General features: G+C 36.5%; 1 protein-coding gene across 7 annotated transcripts in view; it reads right to left on the bottom strand.

The window, feature by feature from the left end:
* Window positions 1-25,903, bottom strand: part of ASAP1 (ArfGAP with SH3 domain, ankyrin repeat and PH domain 1) — a 161,887-nt gene that overhangs the window by 72,555 nt on the left and 63,429 nt on the right. For 6 of the 7 annotated variants that reach the window (XM_037378731.1, XM_037378728.1, XM_037378729.1 and 3 more), the window contains 2 exons: window positions 12,188-12,260; window positions 3,135-3,280 (listed from right to left, as the gene is read on the bottom strand). In XM_037378731.1, the coding sequence (XP_037234628.1) occupies window positions 3,135-3,280; window positions 12,188-12,260 (219 nt within the window). Of the gene's footprint in view, window positions 1-3,134; window positions 3,281-12,187; window positions 12,261-25,903 lie in introns of those variants that run through there. The other variant, XM_037378733.1, reaches the window with a different exon arrangement.

Genomic DNA, 25,903 nt, shown 5'->3' with positions numbered 1-25,903 from the left:
GGGACACTCGGAGATTGCTGAAAACATAGGCCAGTGTTGACAATGGCCAGTCACAATGCAATTATGCATGCATTTACAAAATGTTACAGAAGTTGTCATTGTGTGTCATTCTTGTAAGATAATCTTAACGACAAAAACCGCACCGTCAGAAATACAACATATTTATAGGTTTTAATTTTCAGATATTATATTTAGTGGTAACATCAAGAGTTTATAGTAAGTGATCATAGTAAGTGAAGATGACTTTTAAAGTTACCACTCTGTAATTCCTTCACACAAGAAAATAAAATTATTCTGTACCTTCCTTCTAATGAAATATACATAATATCACAATTCATAGGAAAATATTCAATGAGTCATAATTAAAGTTCAATAGGTTTAATAAAAACAGATCTAAATTTTTGAAGGGTTTTTTTTTGTTGGCTACTATGTAGCTCTACTCCTTATTCATCTTCCTGTTTTTCAAGATAATTCATTATTTTATTGCACTTTTATTAAGTAAGGCAGCAATCTGCTTTATGTAAAAAAAAACCAAACCAAAAAAGACTAATAGGTTGCCATTCACCTTAATACCTATGGCCATTTTTTGTATTAGATTTTATTAACATAAGCCTCAGTGTCAGTGATAAAACACCACAGTACACATTATACAGTCCTCTCAACTACTTTTTCACTGCATCTCAACTTCTACTTTGATATTATAGAAAAATTTTCTTTCAGTGTAGTTATATTAATCAGAACGATGCTTAAGAACAACAGTGGGTCAACAAAGAATTATCTATCATTGAGAGAAGAAAGGTGAAATTAAGTGTTTCTAAAACACTGACATTTGTGAAATAACCTTGTTGCCTATTTGAGACTGCTGAACAAAAACTGGGGAACAGCCTGTTTTAGATCGTATCAACAAGAATTGAGATCGATAATGCATCACAGTCTAGCTGAAATAGTATAATGTTTTGAATGAGTGCAGCTTCTTAATTTAAAAATGTTTTTTCCTCTTGATCAGCACTACTTTAAATAAATAATCCCCCCTTTCTGTTTGCCAGTTGAAAGAAGTTAAAAGATTTCTGTTTAGGCTCTGCAAGGAACGATGAAGTCCTGAGAGCTTCCAACAAACCTGAGTTCTAGTCCCAAACTGTCCTCAAAATGCACTTTAACACCGGTCTTAAAATACTTCTTTTTGTGATCTAAATTAAGATTAAAGGAGACTAGAAGAGCCCAGAATGACAGAAGTCTTCACAGATAAAAGCAGGTCACTTTGCATATCCTACCGCTCTTTAAAACTGCCAACATTGAAACGAAGGATGATCCAGGTAATTGGCCAGAGCAAAGCCCTTAAAGCAAGCTTTGTTAGGGTAAGTGTGACCATCCTGAGATAAGTAGGTGATGAAGAGGCAAGACTCAGAAGGCAGAAATAAGCACCAGCATGAGAGGCCAGAAGTGACACTCCATTCTGAGTGTTGTTAGGGCCTTCGTAGTCCAAGAAGCTTGTAAGTGAATCTCAGAGGAGTGCAGAGAGTCGGGTGAGAATACCTGCTAATACTAAGCTATTCTGGGCTGTAAAGCAAAAGCCACATATGAAGAGTTGCATAAGAACCTTGTAAGACTTACTGCTGAGAGAATGAAATTAAAGATTGAAGTCTATGCTGAAAAACCGAAAAATGCAACGTGACAAGGAGAAAAAACTGCATACAGAATCATGCTTATGAAATAACCATCATCCAGGAAAATGGATCAGGGTAAAAATACCTTGAAAACATCAAGCTCAATGCTCAATAGCCATAAAGCAATCAGCCTTCAGAAAAGGCAGTAAGAAATGGGACCATCTTCATGTTTGTCCCCTCTCATTTCAGAAAAGGGTACAATAGTAGTAAGAGAAGATATTGAGAGGACCAACAAAACCAAGTCAAGTTACGGAGTAACTAAGACTCAGCTAGAAAAGTAACAGAGGAAGGGAAAGGAACAGTGATAGCTACCTGCAAGTTTCTGGGGAAAATAAGAGAAATTCTTACACATCTTGTAAGAATCAGGGAACAACAAATGAAAGGATCAGGTTCAAAAGAACTAGAATTGACAGAGCAGTTCATTTTAGCACTCTGGAAGAATCCACTATATTCTGTGCCAAGCATAGCATACATTCAAGAAATCCTAAAGACAAGTTCATGGAGGTAATACTAACAAGGACTACCAAGCAAGGGATACTGCCTCCAACTCCAATGTCTCTGAGCTGAAGACTCTTTTAATGACCACAGTACAGAAGGTACCTCCATGTATTTGCTCTCTTCCTACACTCCTGCCTAAACATTTACTCCTGGCCAACTGTCAAAGCCAGGGTACTGGCTACATAGACCTTTGATGTGACCTAAAGCAGCTGTGTTCATGCTACGGACTCTAGGAAAGAAAGTCTGTAATATTACTTATACTTTACACACCAAATAAGCTTCTATGTAAGAATGTAGGATAAACACAAAATTAAAACATACAACTTTCAGAACACAACAGCTATCAAACCCATGAAACATGATTTCCCTAGAAATGTGGCTTCGTTACTTTCAGGGTTGAAAGATACTTGCTATGACTGAAGTTTTATTATCTATCTTTCTGAAGTAAAAGGCATGAACATCAGATGAGACAAATATTTAAACCACCTTCATCAGCCTAGTACTTAAGCAATGGATGCTTTGTATACCACAGGGAGAATGGACTATTAACACCATTTAAGCATGCTCGCAAATTATTCTTTTTCCTCCAAAACGTGGAAGTTTCTCTTTCTGAGGTAAGACAAAAGACTAATTGTATTGGATTTTTAACTGGAAAGATTTCAAGTCAGGGAATGATTTAAAATTTAGGTCCATAAGGAGATATATAACACTGTCAATCACTTGAGAATGATGCTTCAATGTGATGTCTCAACATTTATATCTTTCTTCTTACTGCCAATTAACAAACACAGTGAGTGTGTAATAACATCATTTAGAAATAATCTCTGCAAAATTGTGTTGGTTAAAAAAAAAAAAATCAGACAAAAAAACCCCAGAAAGCATTTCAAAAATTACCATCAGTCATCAGGATCATGCAGTTATACTAAACTTTATTTTGGAAATAAAAAACTAAGAAAATTTGAAAGTCCTCACCAGGTTCTTCAGCAGCGTTGATAATTCTTTAGTGAGCGTGGAAAATTTTACAAAAGCTGTACCAAGATCTGGATTATCCCGACTTAAAAAATTACTTCCAAATTTATCTAGCACTTGTGCATAGTTTTCCTCATTTTGAACATGATCTGCAAGGAAAAATTTAAAGTCAGGAAATTTTTCTTGTACAGTCTGTTATTTTAAGCTTATGTATTGCAACATAGTGACAAACCAACTAACACACAGTACTTTCAAAAAAGCAACAAGTTAATGCATCTACTGAAAAACACATTAATTTTAATATATAAAGTAACTACTTAGCCATAGAAATAGGTATACTACTTTTAAAACAGCAACTTGAATTTGTAATACATCAATGAAAAAAGCTCTGTAGTTTATAAATAAAGTAATAAGATCAGTAAAAGGTCAATCAAACAATACAAACACATTTGCTCATTTTGTAAACAGGAATTTTTCTTTGTCTACTGTAATGCAAACTTGTTTTTATTACAATGCAGCACACTTTTACAGAACAAACAAGTCAATAGTATCAGACACAAAACTAAGATGACCAAGTCTGAATCTGACCGCAAGTTTAAAAGAAGAAACATGTCTTACAGACAAAGATTCCTTTTTCAGCAGCTTTAAATGAGTTGCCCCACAAAATGAACCGTACACTGGTACATAGTCAAACACTTGTTTGAATATATTTAACAGCAAACTGGCCATACAGAGAGGTCAGAGCCAAGAAGATGAAACTGAAGCCAGTGAAAGGAAGCAAAATCCTTAACTCAAGGATAAAGGAAATTCTGATAATAGACCATTGTGCCTGAAATGCTTTTCCTGCTTCTATTACCTTCCATTCTGGCATCTGTTTGCATGGTTTTTGTTACTTGCATTTTAGCTTCTTTAAGTAGAAAATTTGTCACTACAGCCCTTTAGGACACATTTTATCGCCTTTATCTCTCTTACAGAAATGTTGTTGGTATTAATTAAATCAACACTTTAATGATTTTCCTAGTCTTACTATGTTTTTTTCTGTAAGCCATAAACACAAAACCACACAGCTATTACAAGTAGAACAAGTTCTGTGCAATGAAGGGGGGTGTGGGGAGCCGGGCATGTAATACTTACCAATAGGTACCATGTTTTTCCCCTAAGACAAGTTTTATATTCCTGAAGTTATCATATTGCCTGAAAGTATATGAATTACAAGGGGGGCGTGTGTGGGTGTGCGTGGGCACACTGATAAAAGAAGAAAAATAATTTAAAAAAAGGCAAATTTCAAACAAGGCTTGTGGGTAATGTCCCACAATGCATGGATCTACTTTGACATTACCTAAGAGTTGATGAAGAGTTAAACAATAACGCTTCCAAGGTATTACAGGTATTAGAAACAACAGTGCACTAAAGCTTCAACAACAAAAAAAGTGCAAACCTCTTGGAACACAAAAAAACCCCACCCATAATGCTTATTTACCAAAAAAAAAAAAACCCAAACCCCACCACACAAGTTACATTCTAAAATCACACATTAAGTTTTCAAAAGGCCAAACATTTAATCATATGTTAATACAGAGCTGTAATTCAAAGAGTATGTTATCAATAAAACTGTTCCAAAATAATACGGTTTTTAATCAAATAGCTTAGCATTAAAAGCAAGGAAGCCACAATATAATAATAAAACATGCATTTTGTTTTGATGTAAAAGCTGTTGCATAAATATACACAGAAGACTATGTAAGAAGGAGCTTTGGCTTATGCAGTCCTGAGCTAATAAATCTCAAATGGACCCAACTGTACTGAAGGAAAAGGAAGGATAATGGAACAAGGTCAGGAAGTCATCTGCTAGATGATGGAACCCCTGTCCTTGCCTATGGAGTACTTCTAACCCAGTGAGACTTCCTAGCATTTTGATTTTAAGTACTGTGTTGTTTCATAGAGGATTTTAAAAAATGATTTTGTAAAGATACTGAAAAACAGCCGAAGACAACTCTTTCCTTTAGCTGGGAAAGGCAAAAGAAATTCCTCATCAAAAGAGGATGCAAGAAGCAGATCATTGTCCCAAAACAATATATAGGAAATCCTCATGAAATCCAGATTACGAATCACCTAAATCTAGAAACAAGGCTTTGATTACGACGTAAAAGGAGTACTTCTGTAATTACCACACACACCTCAAGTACTGTGTAAGAATGTATTTTTGATTTTTATGTAATTATCAATGAATATCTAGCAAAAGACGTAGTATTTTCCACTGAAGAGTTAAGATAGTTCCCTACTTGACCTTAAAGGCACATAGATGAGAAATTAAAGCTGCAGAGCCTACGCTAAAATGCAACATACGAAAACCAATATGCTTAGAGCCAAGAACATGCTTTAAGCTCTCTGTAGGTACCTCATGAAAACACACAAATTTCTTCCTAGTTTCTCAAAGAACTTCCTTTGCATAAAGAAAGCTCTAACGTGCATGATGATATTTACTTCCTTAGTTACAAGTACTGTAGGAAGGACTTTGATAACCCTAGACAGCGACACACAAATACTGCCAACAGTACATAAAAAAGATAATGTTTGTCTTCTAGAACTTGCTCATGTCTGCTCAATATCATAAACAAAGCTCAGTACTGTGATGAAAATAGAACAGCATCCCTTGACAGACATCCTCCTCTGACAGCAGCTCCCCAAGAGGTGCCAGAATCATGGACAATAGAGGATGGGCTCTGCACGCACTGCCAAGAGCAGCTCCCTCCAGAGGGGCTACGGGCAGGGCAAGGGGCCTCACCAACCATCCCCTCCCCGATGGGGTGCGGCAAGGCAGCCAGTACCTGAGCCCCTGTTCAGGACCTCCCTGCCGACTGGCAGATGTAGTATAAAGCAACTTACTGGATGGACTGGATGCAGCAGTAGTATTTTCTGGAGCAGAAAGATATGCATCTTCTCCACAACTCACACCTTCAAGTCTTGAGAAAAGCACAGCATTTACTATTGTTTTGAGAAAACCCTGGCAGGGCCCAGTTACGGGATCCATTATTTCTATACTCTAACATGTTTATTGAGGATTATGTGTAAAGAGGAAATACAAATACATCTGAAGATGCAGCTCCAAGCAAATGAAGAAGGAACAACAGCCACAGTAGCTTACAGCAGCCTTTTGCTCCACAGCAGTACCCAAAAGCAGGGACCGAGCACTGCAGAGGCTCAGGCTTAAGGACTCCCAGGGCTGAGTCCCACCTTGTTCTGCTGCCCCATGCAGTCACCTTAAGTTGTCTATGCCTACCATCACTTTGTGGTACTATGCTAAGTATTGTTAAGTATGTGAAGTCACTGCATTATGTATTATGTTTATTTCCCATACAAAAGTGACCAGAGTCTTAGCATATGCTTCTGAATCTGGTGAAATTCATCTCTACTTGTGCATATTATGCAAGGAAACCGAAGAAAAAAATACTGTGAAGAAAGGCTAAAGAACTGCCTTTATATATTGGAGCTAGAAAACACATCATTAAAGTCTTAAAATTTCCTTTGCCTAAAGCAGTGGTGTTCAGATAGGTTACCCTGCAAACATGGAAGAACAATAAAAAAATACTTAAATAGTTTACAGAAAAAAAAAAATGTACAAACACAGCTCCTTCCTGTCACTGACTATGTAGTACAATATGCCCAAAGAAACCTGCAGAATGTCTAAATTACTGAGAATTACTTCTGCCTATCTGGTTAAGTCAAAAAAAAACCCAAAAGCAACCACCACAATCACAAAATCACAATTCAGAATCCTGATCAACCTGAAAGCACTTTTAAGGTTGCACTTATAAAATGGTTTTGTTCCCCAGGTACCCAGAAGAAAATTAACCAAGGTCAGAGCCAAGCTGTATTTATGAAAGGGAAAAAAACAAAAACCCCAAACCACACCACACACACAAAAAGAATCAGGCTTTAGAAAAAGCAAGAGAACTGGCAAGGTTAAAAAGAATGGCAAAAGAAGTTATTTGAAAACAGAAAGCATCCTTTCTCATTTCATCCTTCACAAAGCTGAAATCTAATGAAAATATAATAGGAAAAAATATTTGACCACCATATTCTTATCTGGACTTGATAACAACAATGCCTTCTGGACTGAGATTGCTCAAGGGACAAGTAATAAAACCCTCTTTCAAAGATTTCCAGAGCAAAGAGCATTTCAGCAAATCTGCAAGGTCCTCTAGATGACTACACTATAAAAGCACCAAGAGATAAGCCAGCTGAGAAAGGTAAATGACTTCTTTTTGCATCTGTAGTCATCACTGACATGCTTGAAGAAGTTCTCATGGAAGAATTTTCTTTCAGCTCCGCTTCGGAAGGTTTATACCAAACCTAAGTACTAACAGCAGAATTCATAAAAGCTGACAAAATGAGCAATGCCAAGTCACTTAGACCTATATATAGAAGAATAAAATAGTCAAACCGTACAGTTGTAAAGTAAAGCCTCTTATTTATAAGAAGCTCAATACTACAGGAAGAATGAGAAGCAAATATAATAGCTATTTTTAATAAGCGCTCCAGAGAGAACTGAGAATTCAAGTATGCACCAGCACAGCAGTAACGCTTATCTATTCCTCAGGCAATCTGTAGAAACTGCAGTGCAGAAGAGAATTGGTGGACATGTGGATAAATACAAAATGCTGAACAGGAAACAGGTTTTATAAAAATAAATTTCTGCTTCAAGAAACTCCTCCCTTCAAGGGATCAACAAGCATATGGGGAGAGGAAATCTAAGTCAAATGATCTGTTTGGATTACTGATAGTTTGATTAGCTCCTTTTAGTGTTTTGGAGTGGGACAGAAATTAAGAGGGATGAGCCTCACACAAGAAAGACAGGTCTAAAAGGTGGGGGTGGAGGAAAGAATAAAGAATTTTCTCAACAGAGGAAGGTCCCCAGTGAAGTCCTGTATGAAACAGTGATAAAGCAGTCATCACTTAACAACATATAAATGAGTTAGGAAATAAGATTCACAGTGATAAGCTCTGTTCCTTTCACATACTATAAATTTCCATATTATAAATTAATTGGGGTGCAGAAACAAAATCTGACTCTAAATGTGAGATTAATCTGTTCAAACAGATTTCTACAACAAAGATATCCACACAGGAGCTTGGGGTCTGCCCTTCCCCTTACATTCAGCATTGGAAAAGTTCCAGCTCAGCTTACCCTAAAGGCAAATGCAGTGGAAGTCTGATGTATCTCACCCTAGAAGTCTCTACATACATCCTTTAATTGTGCAGAGTCTATGGCAACAGGCTCACATCTGGGTAGCTCCCAAGTTAGATGTGGAATGTCACGGTAAGCGTCCAATGTGTGAAAATGTGCATTAGGTAATGTAACACATAAGGGAAAACACTCCTAACTTTATAAAGTCTAGTTATGCATTTGTTTCCTAAAGAAAAGTTCTGAGTTATGGGACCTCGACATTCAGTACCAATAAAACCAAAGCTGAATGTCGGCAATTATTAAGAAACACAGCATGCAATAGAGCAGATAAGCACTGCCATAGCATGCTTAAACCCTTAATATCGTGTGCAGCTCCTGTCCCTGTTGCCCCAAATTCACTCCTCCTCTTCCCTGTTTTAAAAAAAGAAAGTCTATGCTGCTGCTTTAGAGAAACAGAGTAAGGATGATTAAATGTGACAGTTTATGTAACAATCATGCAAAAAACCCGCACCCTCAAAAACCCCTAGGGCTGCTGAGTTCAGAAGAGAGATATTGTGGGTGATTGTGGAAACAACTCAATCCAGAAACCTATTTCATGAGACAGAATGGACAACACTGAGTCAAGTTTGGATTCATCCACCAAAAAGTCCTCCTGCGTTACTCTAGCAAGCTTTGGCACTTCAAAGCCCCCTACCAGCTCTCATGCCCCAGAACATGGAAAACTCCCTCAATTTCCCATCAAATGAGTCATTCTGGTGGGCTTGAGGCCAACGCTCCGAGATGTGGACAGGGCCAGTCTCCTTCTCAGGGGACTTAAAGCCCGAGGAGCATGCACGGGACAACGTTGCAAGGGAGCATTTAACTAGATTGATGCAAAACTATGAATGATTAAGATCTACATGAAATTAGATTCCTTAGACAAAATGAATCGTAAAAGTCTGTTAAGAAGTATCAAGCACCATGATATCAGTCATGACTCAAGTAATTCCTGGCCTTCACATCATTGTGAGCTGAGAAAGTCTTAAACAACAAAATTAAAAAAAATTCTCTCCAATTTGCACTGTTCTTCTATGCACACCTCAAGCATCTGCTGTTGATCATTGCAGGAGACCATGTGAACTGCTGGTCCAGCTCAGTACCTTTGGTCTGATATAGACTTTATGTTTTTATTTCTCCATTGCGTACATTCTTTTGACTGTACTTGGGAGGGGACTAATGAAAAAGATCTACTGAGCAATCTACAACAAAACTAATTGTGCCATCTACTGTTTAAATTCAATTCAAATGTTATGGGAAAGCTAGACAGAACAGATTCTCCGTTAAGTTCAAGCACCATTCACTAAGATGGGTTCCTAGTTACAGATGCACTCTAGCATGCCAGAAATTAACAGCAAGCCAAATAAGGAGAAAGTGGTGAGAAAGTGGTATCAGTTTGTACATCTCACTGGATTTCATAAACAGTACTTTCACAGAGAGAAAAAGGGATGGGACCTTTCTAAGGGATTTCCACATTTCTGTGGTGGTATATTTTCATTTTTTCATTTCAACAGCAGTAGATCTACATCTAAATACAACAAATGGCTGAGGAATGCACACGAAAAGCAAAATGTATCTGGATGACACTTAAGCTCTCTTTGTAATGGTAAGAGTCCCTTGCAGTTCATAACTCATCATCGAAGAGGAACAAACCGACATGCCAGAGGGCTAGGGTTTTCTAAAGAATTCTGCAGGAGACATTGCATTACGTGAAATGTCACTGTTCAAATGTTACTTGGGAGTGGGGATCAAACCCCCCAAAACCAAAACCCCAATACAACCCCAAAAAATCTTATCTATGACTTTTGGTAGAGTATGAATTAGATTACTGAACTGAAAAGAATTTCTCCGGCCCTGAATAACCGTTTCTCACCAGTCCAGATACAGTTCTCAAAAGGAGATTATGAACAGGGGAGTTTAAAAAGCCCCACCCATTTCCTACTCTAGCGATTTAAATACGGTCTTATCTGCTAACAAAATATCAAATTTGTAAAACAAAGTTCCAATTTTGAGTTGTCAAAATATAGTTAGAAGCTTCCTTCTGAAATAAAAGTCACCCAATTCTTTTTTTAGCTGATAAAATGACAATGCATTTTTACAGCTGGTTTCACTATGTTTTATGTTAAGTTAATTATCAACAAAATCCACTTTCATCACTGAAGCATAAGAATATAGCTAGCTGAGCAATTCTTTTTGTACAAGCAGGCAAAATGAGTTTGATTTTTAATTCAGTCACTTGATTTTCTGATTCATTTTTACAAGGTCTCACATAACACATGTAGTCTTGCTCTTACTAACCCAAGTTTATATTTATTAATTACTGCACAGCTTTTCAAATGAGAATGTATCCTATCTATCACACAGCATTCTGAAGAGGGAGCTAGAGTACAACGTACAGTGCTTCCTTGAGCCAAAAGAATTCATACTAACTTGTACTTTGGAAACAAGACTTGTTAAAAAAAAACAAAATAAAGCCATCTACTTAACTATTTCTGGTCCTTTTTAAGTGCAGAAGCAGCCAATTAAAACCATTAACAAACCTTCTACTGCTTTTACTCAGCGTAACTAGCTCATGATAACAGTATGGCCTACAATATTTTATTATAAGACTTAAATCAAATGGTAGCTAAAATCTCTAGTATCATTTATATCTTTCAAAACAGGAAGAACATTTTTCATGTGTTCTACAGTTTTCATCAGTTTTGAAATTCAATAAGTAGGTACTTTCAAACAGAAAAGCTACTTGGAGGTTCTGAATACTTCTAAAAGCATAAAACTAGACAAACATGTACCAAACACTATTCTCACTTTTGTATCAGGCAGTCTTCACAGTCTATTGGGAAAACATTCATCACCCACCAACAGTACAGAAAAGCTAATTAAAACATGGTGCTAATAGGGCAACAATATTAGTGACTGGCAGAAGAGACAAGAATCTCCAGCACATCCAAACACGAATTAACGGGACAACACTCAAAACAACACAGAAACTAAGGTCACTCGGAAGTGGCTCTGCATAAAGAAAATATTTGCTAAACTGATTATTATCACTAGGGAAGAGGAACTGGGATTTTTCTAAAATCCAGTATTTACAGCCAGACGGTTATTGGAAAGTATACAGTTCTGGTACCCTGTCTGCCTTTGGCAGAGTTTTTAGACTTCAAGAGAAACAGAGGCAGAAGCCAGTTATACTTTATATTTTAAAAATCTAATTTGTATATTGATCTGTGCTTGATCATAATCTGTTTCTGAACTCAAACTGATTATCAGTTCATACTCCAGCCACCTATCCTCTCAGTTATTACTATAGCTCCAATAAAACATCAACAGTATCTTGAAACAAGCAAAATAATGATAAATTTTTTACTACTTTAGGTAAGAAGGAAAAGACATAAATTTTTATTTTACATGTTATGAGAAGAGCATGTGTTAAAGAAAAGACACATCTGTCTGTAGGTATCTGTTTTATTAATTAATTTATTAAACTTTTGAACAAGTTCTCATTCTTATTTCACTTAGAAGTGCACTCCATAGATTCAGTCCAGGACACTGTCTCATCACTGCTCTAGTTGGAGGTAACTGAAATATTACAACAGCAGGAAAATTTACCCATGGGAATTCTCCTAGAGGCTTTTGAGAAGGAATACAAGGGCAAAGAACTGGAGAGCACATTAAACTGACGTATAATCAGAAGCAAACAAAGAAAATTTTTAAATTCAAACACTCTTAAACAGGTGAGCATCTCTTGTTCTATACACTTCAACAGGATAAATTGCAAGAAACCTGAATCAAATGCTTAGGTTCTCATGCAAAACCGAAAGCAATGTCTTACCTTGCCCCGAATTATATATTGCTTTCACAGATTTTTTCACCTTCTGTAGTGCAGTTCTGTCTTGATCCAACGCCTACAATAACAGAAAATAAACAGACTTTAAATATTTACTTCATTCATTAACAGAATACATAATAACATTTCAAAAGAAACCCCCAAACTCGAGTAGCCTCTCAGGCTGGAGAAAACTGCAGATACAGTATAATCAGCCTGCAGGAAGGTCTGTGGTCATTCAACCCCTTCAAGATGAATTAAAGAACTGAAAATGCTCTGAAGGCAGAATAGAGCAGTAGTGACAGTGCTAAAAGTAGAACATGTTCATTTTGCAAGGAACAAAGCATTTATCAAATTGTAATATATTAAAAGAAAAAAAACCAAACAAGAAAGTCAGTAGATGCTTCTACTATAGCCCTATAGTTTCTACCACAACTAAATTACTTAACTTCTATGCTTTTCCCATAATAGCATTCCAACTATAGACACAGATTATCACATTAACCTCTTGCACCAAACTCCACAACAGAATTTTATAAATACTGAAGATGAAAAGTAGCAAATCAAAAGAAAATAACTAAGATTTGATTTTGTGCAACATAATGTGACTGAAGGGAAGTATTTATAATAATAGTATTCAAATACGCATTTTCAGGATTCCATCATTCTGAACTTCATATTTCCTGCAATAGTTTCAAAATCCAGAATAAAATGTTGTTAAGTAATGATGAATTTAGGATTAGATTTCTCGGTACTTTCTTTTTCAAGCAACATAACTTCACCCTACCCATTCTCAATCTAATGTAAGAAATCAAATTAACGTGAAAAAGAACTACTATGATAAAGCAAAGAATAAAATCAAAATAAACATTACTCAAGACTTGTAGAATCAAGACACTTAAAAAACACATACTGGTACTGCGTGCAGTGACACAGTTTATTTCACTTAAGCATGAGTTTTGAATATTCTGCTTACTTAACGTGTTGCACATGGTTCCCCTGCAATCTATGGAGAACATACGTTTAAATTATTTCCTGTATTTTTTCCCCATTTAGATCATAGGCAATTTCCCATCATATAAGTAACGTTAGATCAATAATCTCATGTTTTAATGAAGCTGAAAGCGTTTACCACATTACATTCAATTTAAATCACTGAAGACTGGAGAACCTGTACTCAGAACTACCGTCAGTATAGCAGTCCAGATGAACCTGTCAGCTGTTGCAGACCGCAAAGTTCATATTGCAGAGACCCTTGTGTAGCTGCATCATCCAAACACTTACAGCTTGAGGTTCCCATGGGTCTGATATCTGAAAACTGGCAGACAAAGGCAGAATGGCAGCTATTCTTACAGCTGGGTGTACCTCAGAGAGGGTCATCACCAACAACGTGATGCCAACCTAACCAAAAAGCAGAGGTTTCACTGTCAAAGCTGAGATGACTGAAGTATACTGCACTGGGTTTGAAGCTCAAAAAAACAAAACAAAAAAAAAAACCACAGAAGAAGTTCCAGGTCAACTAGAGTGTTAAGTACTGGAGATGGTCATACATGAGGGTACCGGTCCTACCTAAGTTTGAAGCACTGAGTGTTTCAGTGTACGCGCACTTACAATAGGAACCCATATACAGATAAACCAATTAATATGTAATAGTTCCGGTTTGGAGCAGCCCAGTTTTAACCAAGCAAAATGTTATAGCTGAACAATACATGAAAGTCTGTAACAAAAAGAAAATGTAGTGTTTCTGTGCTTTAACTGGAAACCACCATATTCTCAGAGCACACTTCTGTGGTAGCTAAAATGAGAAAGTTTGGAACCACAGAATTTAAACAGTATTAGGAAGCACGTATATATCTCAGGTTTCGTTTGCACCAGAACAATGGATTCAAACATTCAGAACTGCAAATATTATTTCCTTTGCTCCCCAGTAAAATAGTGGATTTTACTTGACTTTCACTTGCAAGAAAGAGTTACAATTTCTAAATTTAATAAAATATTCAAAACTGTGTTCCTTTTCAAGACAGTGCACAGCAAGTGATTCTCCTTAGGTTCCTTTGTGAATGCTGTCAAAAACATTTGTTTCTGCCTGCATGCTATGCCAGACAGTTGTTATCATACATTTCTACCAAAGTTCCCTCCACCTTCAATGACCAGAAAAAAAAAAAAAAAAAAAAAAAATCATGATTCATTTGTCTTATCAAGAGTTTGAATGTAGGATAGTATAAGAATTTGAAGCCAGTATTTTGGAAGAAAGACAATGGTCAACACTGATGAGATTCAGAGAGAAAACTTTGTACCTAACTTCTAATATTGAAGCAAACTGGACACTCAGGAAGAGGAAAAAAAACCCAAACCAACAAAAACTCCAAGAAAGAGGTACTTATTCCTAAAGTTATCAATCTAGAAGGCTAGGACAAAGAGATTAGAAAACTCTTCCAAATTGGATTTGATATAGAATTAAATTTAATCATTAATGTGGAAGCAGGAGGGAACATTCATTATTTTAAGAGAGCAATCACTGAGCAAAGCAATATAGAGATGACATCCACTGCCTGAAGGAGCCAGTGATCTAAGTCAGAATGACATCACAGTCCAATTTTGTATTTTTATATTTGCAAATACGAGCTTTATGTGAACTAGTCTACTTAGTCCAAAACTCTACATAAAACAAATCCACGTGCACTTTTAACTGTACACCAGGGTAGAGTTCAAAATGCCTGCTGCACAAGGAACCCGATGCTATGTAGGATTCTAGGTACACAAAAACTGTAATCTAAGGGGTTTTGCGTGGGTTTTTTTGGTTGTTTTTTTTTGTTTTATAAAACTGTAGGTAGTTTGTTTCCAAATATATTACATTCCTCTTGAATGTCTTTAGCTAATAATTTTTAGCTGTACTCTTCTGTAAAGGAATTAAGCTGCACTCAATACCCAATTCAATTATTATTGCAGAGTAACATTACCTTTTAACTATGTTAAACTAGACAGCAACAGCCTTGCTTTTCCCCATCAGGTAAAAGCATGCTTTTGCAGTATTCGTTAATTTTTAGAGTACTAAATATTTTTACTCCCATCTTAGAAAACACAAAAACTGATCTTTCAGTAGAAGTGACATACATTTGTATTATTGAAAGCTACAATGCCTCAGAGAACCCAGGAGTCTCTGTGACAATCTCTAGGTACTCAGATGCACTCTTTCCTACATACTAAACTCTTCCTCCTCATCACTCATTCCTGGAAAATGCTTTTTTATTTTTTTCATTCCTGTAATACCACCTCCCAGGAGGCCTTTTTAACTTCCCTGGGAGAATGTTTTCTTACCTTCTTACGCATTCTGAAAAGACAGATTATTTACTAAAGGTACCTGCAACACACATTTGCTGCCTCCTTGGCTGAATAAAGCTTTATTCTTGAAAATGGTCATTTTGAAGACAAGCTCCATCCTGATTCAAAATAATGCAAAATTAGTGTTCACAAAAACACCTGAGGCATTAGTGAAGAAATGAAGAAAAAAACCTGCCAACACCATATGTAATCTGTTTTACATAAAATTAAACAAGGAAAGCTCCTTGCTTCTCATACTCAGCAGATTTGCAGTGCATGGTGTTTGACATATGCCCTGTCAAGGCTTTGTGTTCCTGCATTCCCTTGTATTCAAGCTTATGCTCAAGAAGAAAACCTCCCTATCACGCAAGATCAACTCTTCTAACCAATCCGTTTGGAATCTTGCAGACAGGCACCCCAGATTTAATTTCTCCTTTCTGCTGCAATTTAGCTACTTTGGACCCAGCCTGCAATTCCAAACCACCAACCTAGTTCAAATCTATACTATTGAAGAAACCAGTGTCTCCTTCATACCAGTTCAGGAGCTGCTGCGGTGACCTCAGCTCCATGAAAACCATGGGTTCCTTTTAAGCACTCTGGATCTAGCTCACCTTCCCTCAGTGCATGGCACATTGACAGAAATTGGTACTTACAGCTACCATTTTACATTCAGAGGCAAGACTTCTCACAGCATCCTCCCTCATAAGATGTACATTTACCAGTAACTATTCATACCAATATAAAAATTTCAAAACTTGTCCACCTGAGGAAACCAAATTAATTTTGGGGTGAAGGGAAGGTGAGTCCTCCCAATGGTTCATTTCACTGATACAGATCACTGGGTAGCTGCACACACACTTTTACCAGCATAAGACAGCACACAAGTCAGTATCAGGTCAGAGAGGGCTTATGTTGACATCCCATAACCACACCGTAGTCCCCTCCACTAGAAGAAGCAGAGCTGTGCACTGCAGTTCGCACAGACCCTCTTCAACCCTCTAGAACCTGATCCCTTCTCAGTAAAGGGTATTTCTATTTCCCTTCTCAGTAAAGGGTATTTCTATGTTTGGGCCTGTTTTTATTTCTTTCTATTTTATTTCTCTGTTTTAATAGCTACTAATTTTTAAACCAGAAGTTATACCACTATGTAGTGTGTTAAGTGCTAGATTCTGGATTGCTATCCGTCTTTAATGTACTAAAAACGGCCAAACACTCATTTAGATAGACAACTGTTTCTTTAGAACCTTGTGTCCTTTTATTCTTATAGATGTATTTGTGTGCATGTGTGTTTATGTAAAAGTCTATATAGTGGAGAACATACTTAATATTTGATATACTAATTGCTGATCAACATGAAAAGCATGGTTTGAGCAACACAAAAATCTTCCTTTCTTGACTGATATAAAACTACTATTACAGAAACTGATCACAGAAGTGCTTAGTCTTCATATTAAATTTAGGTCTTCTAGTAATCAGCATCATCCTAAAGGCACATATTTGCTCAGAGGATGCTATGGCCCCTTCAGTCCACTAGATCTACTAAAATATCAAAGGTGTTTTGTGTACCTTTCAAACCTTCAAAATTTGAAGAGGAAAGAAACACCACTGATTTCTGTTTCAGCCTTACAATAAAAAAAGAGGGGCTCAAGACACTGACAATCATATTAATATGCCAACATATGTTATTCATCCCTTCAAGTAGATTATCATCCAGACGAGATGAGTTTTCCAACTGGAACAAACTGTTCATCCTAATATCAGAGAAAGTTTAGAATTTAACCCCCTTTGTAGGAGGTTTTCTCTAAAAAAATTCCATGTCCTACCCACTACCAAAACCCATCCACAAAAATTATACCAAAAGAGAAATGTTTTAAACACAGGTTTGTCGTGTTTAAAATACTATGACAGAAGCTTGAAGGCTATTAGAGCATGCACAACCTACCCACTCATGACAAACTGCCTCTATATATTTTAAGAAATTATTTTTGTATGTTAAAAAGCAATCCATGTGAAGTATAAAATATTTGAGGTTATATACACAAAGGTACAATGAATGCTTGGTAGTCACATGCATGTGTTGTCAGATACAAGATTAAATATTTCACAGAAAATACATGGATGATATATTGGTTTCAAGGGACTAAAAGTCCCTTAAAAGTAGTCAGTCTTTCACTTATCAGTTTACATACTAATCTAACCTGGCACTGAAGTAACTGACAGTTACTATTGTCTGTGCTAGAAAATAGGCTTGCTGTCTGCTCAAGCCCTGGTCACAATATCCATGTAACAAAGTAGAGCAATGGCACCTTACAAAGTTACAGCTGTTCAACACCAGTATCAGTTTTCTTCACAATAAAATCCAAACTTCATCGGATGGATAATAAACGCAGGCTAGACAGGTTAATAAGTTATTACATGCCAGTGAAATTGCAACAAGACAAAACGCCAGACTTGCCCCAGTGAAATATAACCAGAAGAGTTGGTAAGAGTCTCCTGTAGTTTACCTATTCAGAAGTGAGCAGGCTACCAAAATCACTTAATTCTGTACAGGGAGATGTGATTCAAACCACCCTTCCTGTCCTTCTCTCTCCGCTCCATTTGTACCAGCCCTGCCAGTCACCACTGTGAAATCTGCTTCCGATTGTTGGTCTCCACACATATCTAGAGGACAAAAATAGAGGAGTAAAGAATTTTCTAGAGACACTTAATCCCTTCGTGCAAAAGATGGATATAGACAGGCACAGTCTGAACTTGTCCTGAATTACTTAAAAACCCAAAGGGTCCAAATAAGAGAAAGCAAACCAAAACACCACATCAACATGCACGTATCACTGTAACAACTGCCACCAACATCATTTTGAACCCCATCATGTACCAGCTACTCCCAAAATAAGACAAATTAAAAGATATTATTTTTTTAATTGTGATTTTCTTAAAAATTGGAAGCTTGAAGTATTTTAACCATAACTAATGAAAATAGCATAAGTAATCAAGTTTAGGAAATACGTTTTTCCAGAAAATAATTTTTCCAAGTAATGCCAAAGCTTAACAGAGATCCCATCAGATGAACTTCCCTCACATCTACTGTTGGTTACATGGCCTGATGCAACGCAGAGCCTCTCTCCAAACCAGCATCCATGAGAAAACTCATCAGCCCTACGGTGCTGTAAAGGTCACATTAGATGAGCAAACTCATTTGTGTGATCTCTAAAAAAGAGTTGCAAAAGTAACAGTCACTGAATTATTCTTCCAATATTACTCAAATGGAAGCCCAGGAGATACTGCTTGTAAAATCTCTAAGTCATCCAGCATTGCTAATTGTAATTGTCTTGACAATTGGTCTATTGGACCCTTCTTTGCAACCAGACTCCTTTTCTGCAAAAGCATGAATGTAGACACTAATTGTTATCTATGTAGGATTACTCCTAGATAATAGGAAGTTAGCATCGCATTCTTCCTAATGAGCGTGCAGCTGATATTTGATCTTGTGCACGCTCTGACACATCTGGGAATATTTAACAATATTTTGGGCAGTTACTTCCTTTAAGTTGTCAGTTGAGTTACATTAGTATTTCTGAGTTTAGCTCATTTTGTGCATAAGGTATATTTAGAGATAACTGAAAAATAAAACTATGAGATTTGTTTCCAGATAGGATGATGACACAGATCAGATTCATTTCCTAACTTCTATTGTGCAGGAGATGCTGAAAAGCCCACAGGTAGTGGCAACACCTGAAAACATCTAGTTACAGGTATAAAATTTTCTTCCACAGGCACTGGGTCTAAAACAGCTGCCACTGGGTTGAAACTAATCTCAGTGATAAGTAACACAGAAATGGTTTGGGGTTGGAAGAAACCTTAAAGACCATCTAGTCCAACCCCTTACCATGGGCAGGGACATCTTTTACTACACCAGGTTGCACATAGCCCCATTCAACCTGACCTTGAACAGTGCCGATGCTGGGGCATCCACAGCTTCTCTGGGCATGATGGGGCATCCACAGTTACTTTAGTGCCAATGTTCTTACCTTTAAGCTAGCAACAACATACGATGAAGTAACACGGTATGTTGAACAGCTATCATTCACTATATCCAGACTCACTTGATTATACTAGTCAGCTTTACTAGTACTAATTAGAAGCCTAAGACAGCAAAACCAGTGAAGAAGATTCACCACTTTTCAGGTCACTGCAGCACAATTTTACCTATGTCTTACTCCAGCAGCAGATAAACACACTGGCATGATTAACAGGGTAATACACAGTTAAAGCTCAGAAACCAGCAAACCCATAGCCAGGCCCCCCATAGCTCCTGAAGATACCACTGCGTCCAAGATTCTCAAGTTGCACACACCATTTTTGCTAGCATTAAAGCTGCACAGCACTAGCAAGTGGTTGCACAGAACACAAATAGAAGAGCCTTCCTACATTACAAATGCTTCTGTGTTTAAAAATAAGTAGTACTGTTGTGCTCTACTTTTTAGCAAGTCATGGCATATTGACAACCTTCCCCCCCACCCCCACACCGAGTTGATTCTTCTTGTGCACATTAGCAATCTACTAAATACTGCTTTAAAAGCACAAAGGGAATGATCTAACAAACAGAAGCCTATTCTGTACCTGTGCTCTCTCTCGCAAACCTCTCCTGATGCTTTTTTCAAAGTCCAGTGGAAATACATTACTTCGAGTGAGAGTATTGGCTACCAAATACTACCCTACAAAATCCTTTTTTCCAGCATACAAATATACAGTTCCATAGAAATAGCATCTAAATGAATTTTTTTATTAATTTATTGAAGATGCTTGTAATTTGAAAACCCAATCCACTATAAAGCACCATTCAACAAAAATCTAACTTAAAAAGCTTATCGACAAAAGACAACTAAATGCAATTCAAAACAGTCCAAAACAGAACAAGATTATTTTTTTATTGTTCTAGAAAATAAATAAACACATCAGAAGACAGCAAATAGTTGAGGTAAAGTCTTTCACAAGGAAGCAAACTGACGAGAACATGACATGCAAGCAACAAACAGAAACACACTAAATAGATGTGCTAGCAGACCTAGATTTATTAGAAAGAAATGTGATTCTTAGCAACTTGGACCGGAAAAAAGTGCAAAAGTCTCTGGAGAATTGCTCCCCCCACCCCCAGATTTGACTGTGTATTTCACTAACAGGAAAGCTCTCCAGTTACTGCACCAAAGTTAAATACCATAAAGTATTTTCCTCTCGTGTTAACTCTTTCTTCTTCTTTTGAAATCCCAAATATTTTGCAGTATATTTGGTATTTAAGCTGTTATCCCAGTAACTCTACTCAAGGAGGGAAGATGCACTAGATCAGGACTCTTAAGATAGAATTATTACCACCTTCTCAAGCAGCAAAATTCTTCAAATCTTGTACAGCGATTCTATGAATGTTACAGAAGCTCAAAAGTGACACTCAAGGACAAATAAAGTACTCCCTCACTCAGCCATTGCCAGCTTCACAGCAGTGCTGCAATTACATTGTACACTCACACCTCCTAGCTCTCTACATTTCAATCAGTATTGTTATTTATCAATACCTGCTATCAGCTAGCAGCAGAGACATGAAGGACATCAGAAATATATTCATGGTAGACCAAGCCATTTACTATTATAAACCCTTTCTTCTTTAAATATTTGCATCATTGGATGGGTAGGATGGGTGGGTGGGTTATGGTCCTCTAAGAACAGAGGCAACCCATGTTCCTTCTCCTAACCCATGAAGAAATACTTAAATGCATATACTGATGCATGACTGCAATATTCCATTTCAGAATTATTCCTTTCAGAGAGAAAAAGCAGCTATATTAATGCATTAAAATTGTTTTATGTAAGATATATATATATTTAATTGTGTCTATTTGTTCCAAGCTTCAGATTTCAAGAGTGTCATTAATTTAAAAATAAAATATAATAAATGGGATTTCCATTACAACACAGACCTTGAAGACAACTACAGTACTCTGGGACACCGCTCACAGCTCAGTTTCATTCTGTTATTGGAGAACACTATGATGACAGACTTGAGACTTCACCTTACATCATGTTGAACCTGTAACCACCACCACTTACTATGAATTTAGAGCTAAACACCAATGACCAGCTAGGAATCTACCATCTAATACTTCTTACAGTGTATAAAGTAGGCTGCTGCTATAGGGCCACAACAAAGGGAGAACAACAAATCTAGAAACAGTCTAGAAAAATTCTAGAAAATAAGCACACATTCAACTTTTTTTTTTGTTTTTAAGGTGAAAGTTAAAAATGGAAGTAGTATAATATACAACAGGAGTTCTGTTTCTAATCATTATGATTAGACTTTGGCTAGAGATTTACAGAATGCACAAGGAGGGGTTTGAGTCTCCCTTTCCAAAAGGAAGAAAAAAATAAAAAGACAAAAGCACAATTTAGATGTGAAACATTAGAGTTCATTTTGTATTTTAATGTCATGTTCTTTGATACAAACATATTCTCTGAAAATACTGAATTTAATGGAGGGTATTACAGGAAAATAAACAATATAATCAGAATAGTCAATTCTATTATTATAACACAAACCTCATCTAAAAAACAATACTTTGTCCTACATTGTCTTTCATTTCTTTTGATCAAAATGCAAAAATATCATAAGTGTACATTAGAAAACTAAGATGCACAACTCATCTTCACTGTGGTACAGAAACCCAACAGACCTCTAAAAGCAATATAGGCTGAAAAAAAACCAACCCATTAACGTGTGTATAATACATAGCATGTAAGGATATAAATCCTTTAATTAGTAGAATAAGTCTATATATAAACTTAATACCAGAGTGAGATCTGCTTTCTCCATCTACAAGTAAAATACAGTGAAATGAGAAAGTATATCCAACCTAAAGCAAAAACCTATAATCTAGTTAGATTCCCCAGGGTTTATTTTGAAGGTGCTGGCACACATTTTGACCATTAGCAAACTGGTTAAGTCTAGAAAAGAATTTATGTCTACGTGCAAACACATAAGCTATAGCAAACAGTCAAGGGTGAAAGAAAAGGATACACTAACACCACTGAAATCCTACCGCGTAAAGGTAACCTTAATTTGCCTTAACTGTGCCTATGACCTGACAAAGTCATTGGGACAACACAGAAGCTACCACTTTCCCTTCCATAGGAAGAACACTTTACAGTCCTGATTTTCAAGGTATTGTTTTAAAATAACAATGAAACTTAAAAGAATTCAGCAGTAATTTCCAGTACATTAGGAAAAAATATGAGTGCTTTTCAAGCAAACTGCTACTTCACAGCACCTGTTAAAATACTATTGTGTTTGCTAAAAACAGTCCTATGTTACTTCTAAGATTGCATTAGAGAACAGATGCCCTTGGAGAATATTCCGTAAATTTTCTTAACAATATTAAGCTTCAGACATAACTTACAGCCAAGATTATAAATACAACTAAATTACACTAGCAACAACTTTCTTTAAAATACTCACTGTCAGATCTAAAAATAGCTGCACTGCATTCCATTTAGAAAATGCAACTGATTGGTCTGATCAGGTTTAATTTAATATTAATGTAAGTAATGCCACATTTATAAAATGAGTATACAGTCATGCTACTAGCCAAGCAAAAATACTCCCTAACAAAAGAGTTATAAGTGCCAAAAAAATAATCCCAGATTTATGACACTTTTCAATTACATTGTTTAATCATTTTTGGAGGCGCAGTGATGCATGTACATTAGCAAAAACACAGTAGTGTTTTCAGGAAGGGAAAAGGCTTAGAAATCAGCTAGAAGGGAGGTGACTGAGGACCTGGGGCTTCTGAAGAATTCAGATTCCACAGATTCAAAAGCAAAAATTAGTCGAAGATAACATTTTCCCCAGATATGCTGCAGTTAAGTAGAAGGTTCAAGTTCAGTAGAGAAGACCACGCACCATCACCCTTCTCTTCCTTAAGCTAGGACTTAAAAAGACTTTTGCTAACAGCTGTGCTAGACTCCCAGGCATACATCCTCACTGAATATCAAACAACTGTGCAACAAACTCTACTCTGTAAAATATTATTTCAGCACATTCTTGTCAGATAAAACACAGGCTTTGTACATAACTCACATATAGTGAATCATAGATAAAAGGGACCTTAAACACAGCAATAAGTATTAACTTCTTGGAAATCAATATTCTTGCTCTACTAAGGGCAACAGTAGTTTATGCAATAACAGCCAGATGCTAGATGACTTTTAATTTATTTTGCTTGGAGAAAAAAACCCCAAACAATAAAACCAAAACACACACACCCCCGCCCCAAACCAACAAACCTCCAAAATGCTCACAGTTTATAATTTCCTTGTGATATTAGATATTGTAGGGAAAGAGGTTTTCAGTTTGTTTACTCTCACCTCCCTCTTTGGAAGAGGCATTCCTACATCCACACTTCAGATAATTACTACTTATTTAAGGGGATCATACAAACACCTAACACATGGGTTCCTGGACCCTGTCTTCTGCAAGAAGCAGCAAGGAAGGTGAAAGTAGAATCAGCTGCAGTAAATCAACAAACAGTATTTCTGGCAGGATTAGCTACAATATAAAGTAAATCACTCCGGGCAAAATAAGTTTGGAAATAACACTTTTGCTTACAGGAAGAATCAGAAAACACCAGTGAAAAGGAAAATACTGTTGGGTTTTTAATTTGTTTATTTTGCTTTGGTTGGGTTTTTTTGGTTTTTTTTTTTAAATAGCACTGACAGCTGAAGAGGCTATATATCACTTTGAAAGAGTAAAGGTTGGCAATATTCTTCTCTAAAAAAAGGAATATAATTTATGATTCAGGATCAAGAAAGGAATCTGGGAAAGCTAATGAAAACCATGACTGCTACCACAGGGTAACAAGAGTGCATGGACAAAGCTGATCGTTACCACGTAAGCTTTTCATACTTGTATAATATGTAACCAGAAAATATAGGTTACACTTAAACATAGGACAAAGCAATGGCATAATTTAAAACCCACCCAAAAGAGCAGTAATTACATAATAAAGTATATTTAATCAGAAACTATGTTATTCATATTTTAGGCCAATGATTTTTTCTTTTAACTACACAATCCTCTCCCACATGCACAAAATTAAGACTAATACTAAAATCACTAATTTATGACATTTATATTAAAGTTACCTTGGTTCTCAAAACCAATTTATTCATTCCAGCTTACTCTAAAAATTATATTAGCTAATCCTAATGGATGCAGTTAGTGCTTAAGTAAAATTAACATATCAACATCAGTCTTAAAGATACTCAAGAAGCTTACAAAATTGACAAATGATTTTACATAAAAACTAGACAGAGATACTAGAACAATAGATTAATAGGCTGTTATTTTAAAATTAAATAAGGGCACAGTAGCTCTCACAAAGTTGTAAAGAAGCAGCTATGAACAGAGCAAACTTCTAAATTTATGCAACAGTGTACTCTTTTGACAAACACCCTTAGACTTAGATGTTATGGGATATGACCTAATGTTATCACCAATAAATGCAGTACCTTTTCATGAACACTTCTACTTAGCCACAAAGATACTTTCTTCATTTTTACATTTCTGCAGTTTCTTCATTGTGCTCATTAATACAAGTTTAAAACCTCTAAATGCAATTTAATTTAGCAAACGCATATGAATGAAGGCCTTTTTTCCTCCTTTTTCTTAGGAAATAACGGTTTCAGATGTCAACAAAATACAACAGATGTCCTATATGCTACATGTGTACGTATGGTTAAAAGACTTTCTGGAATACAGAACGAATGTATAGAAAAAATGGTAAGTAATATCGTGAAAATTTGGACAGGAAAGTTGAAGTGGTTAAGCAAATGAAAGTTAGAATCAACAGCATTCCACATTCCAGCTGGTCTAGTATGACCAGAAGCAACAGGTCAACAGGTATTATGGCAAGCTTCTGTGGAAATCTCCGTTGCCCCACAGGACCTAAAAAATGGGTTTCCTTATTTCCCTCTACCAACCACTCATTCCCACTACCTCGTCTGTGCCAGCACGCTAGCGTTCAGAAAACCACAAAGTCAAGAAATGACATCAGATGAAAATTGCCTTTTCTGTGCATTATGGCCGGCACAGAGAAGGGCAACTACATATGTGGGGGCTCCACCCCTTTCAATGGATGCACAAGTTTATTATAACAGATTAAAACTGCCATGTGACCATAACCTGAGAAAACAGATTATATTTAATATTTTAACTACATTAAGATCTGTTCCATCTCCCTGGCATCCCTTGCATTCCACCTACTTTTATTTGTGAAGATACGCTTTGAGACTGCAAAACTTAGATCCCTAGAAACCAGCCTTACAAAGCTGCAATATTAATGCATGTAGGAGTTAAAT

Source organism: Falco rusticolus, chromosome 3 (genome assembly GCF_015220075.1).
Source record: "Falco rusticolus isolate bFalRus1 chromosome 3, bFalRus1.pri, whole genome shotgun sequence".
NCBI lineage: Eukaryota > Metazoa > Chordata > Aves > Falconiformes > Falconidae > Falco > Falco rusticolus.
The sequence above is the reverse complement of the archived record's forward strand: the minus strand, read 5'-3'. Positions and strand labels throughout refer to the sequence as shown.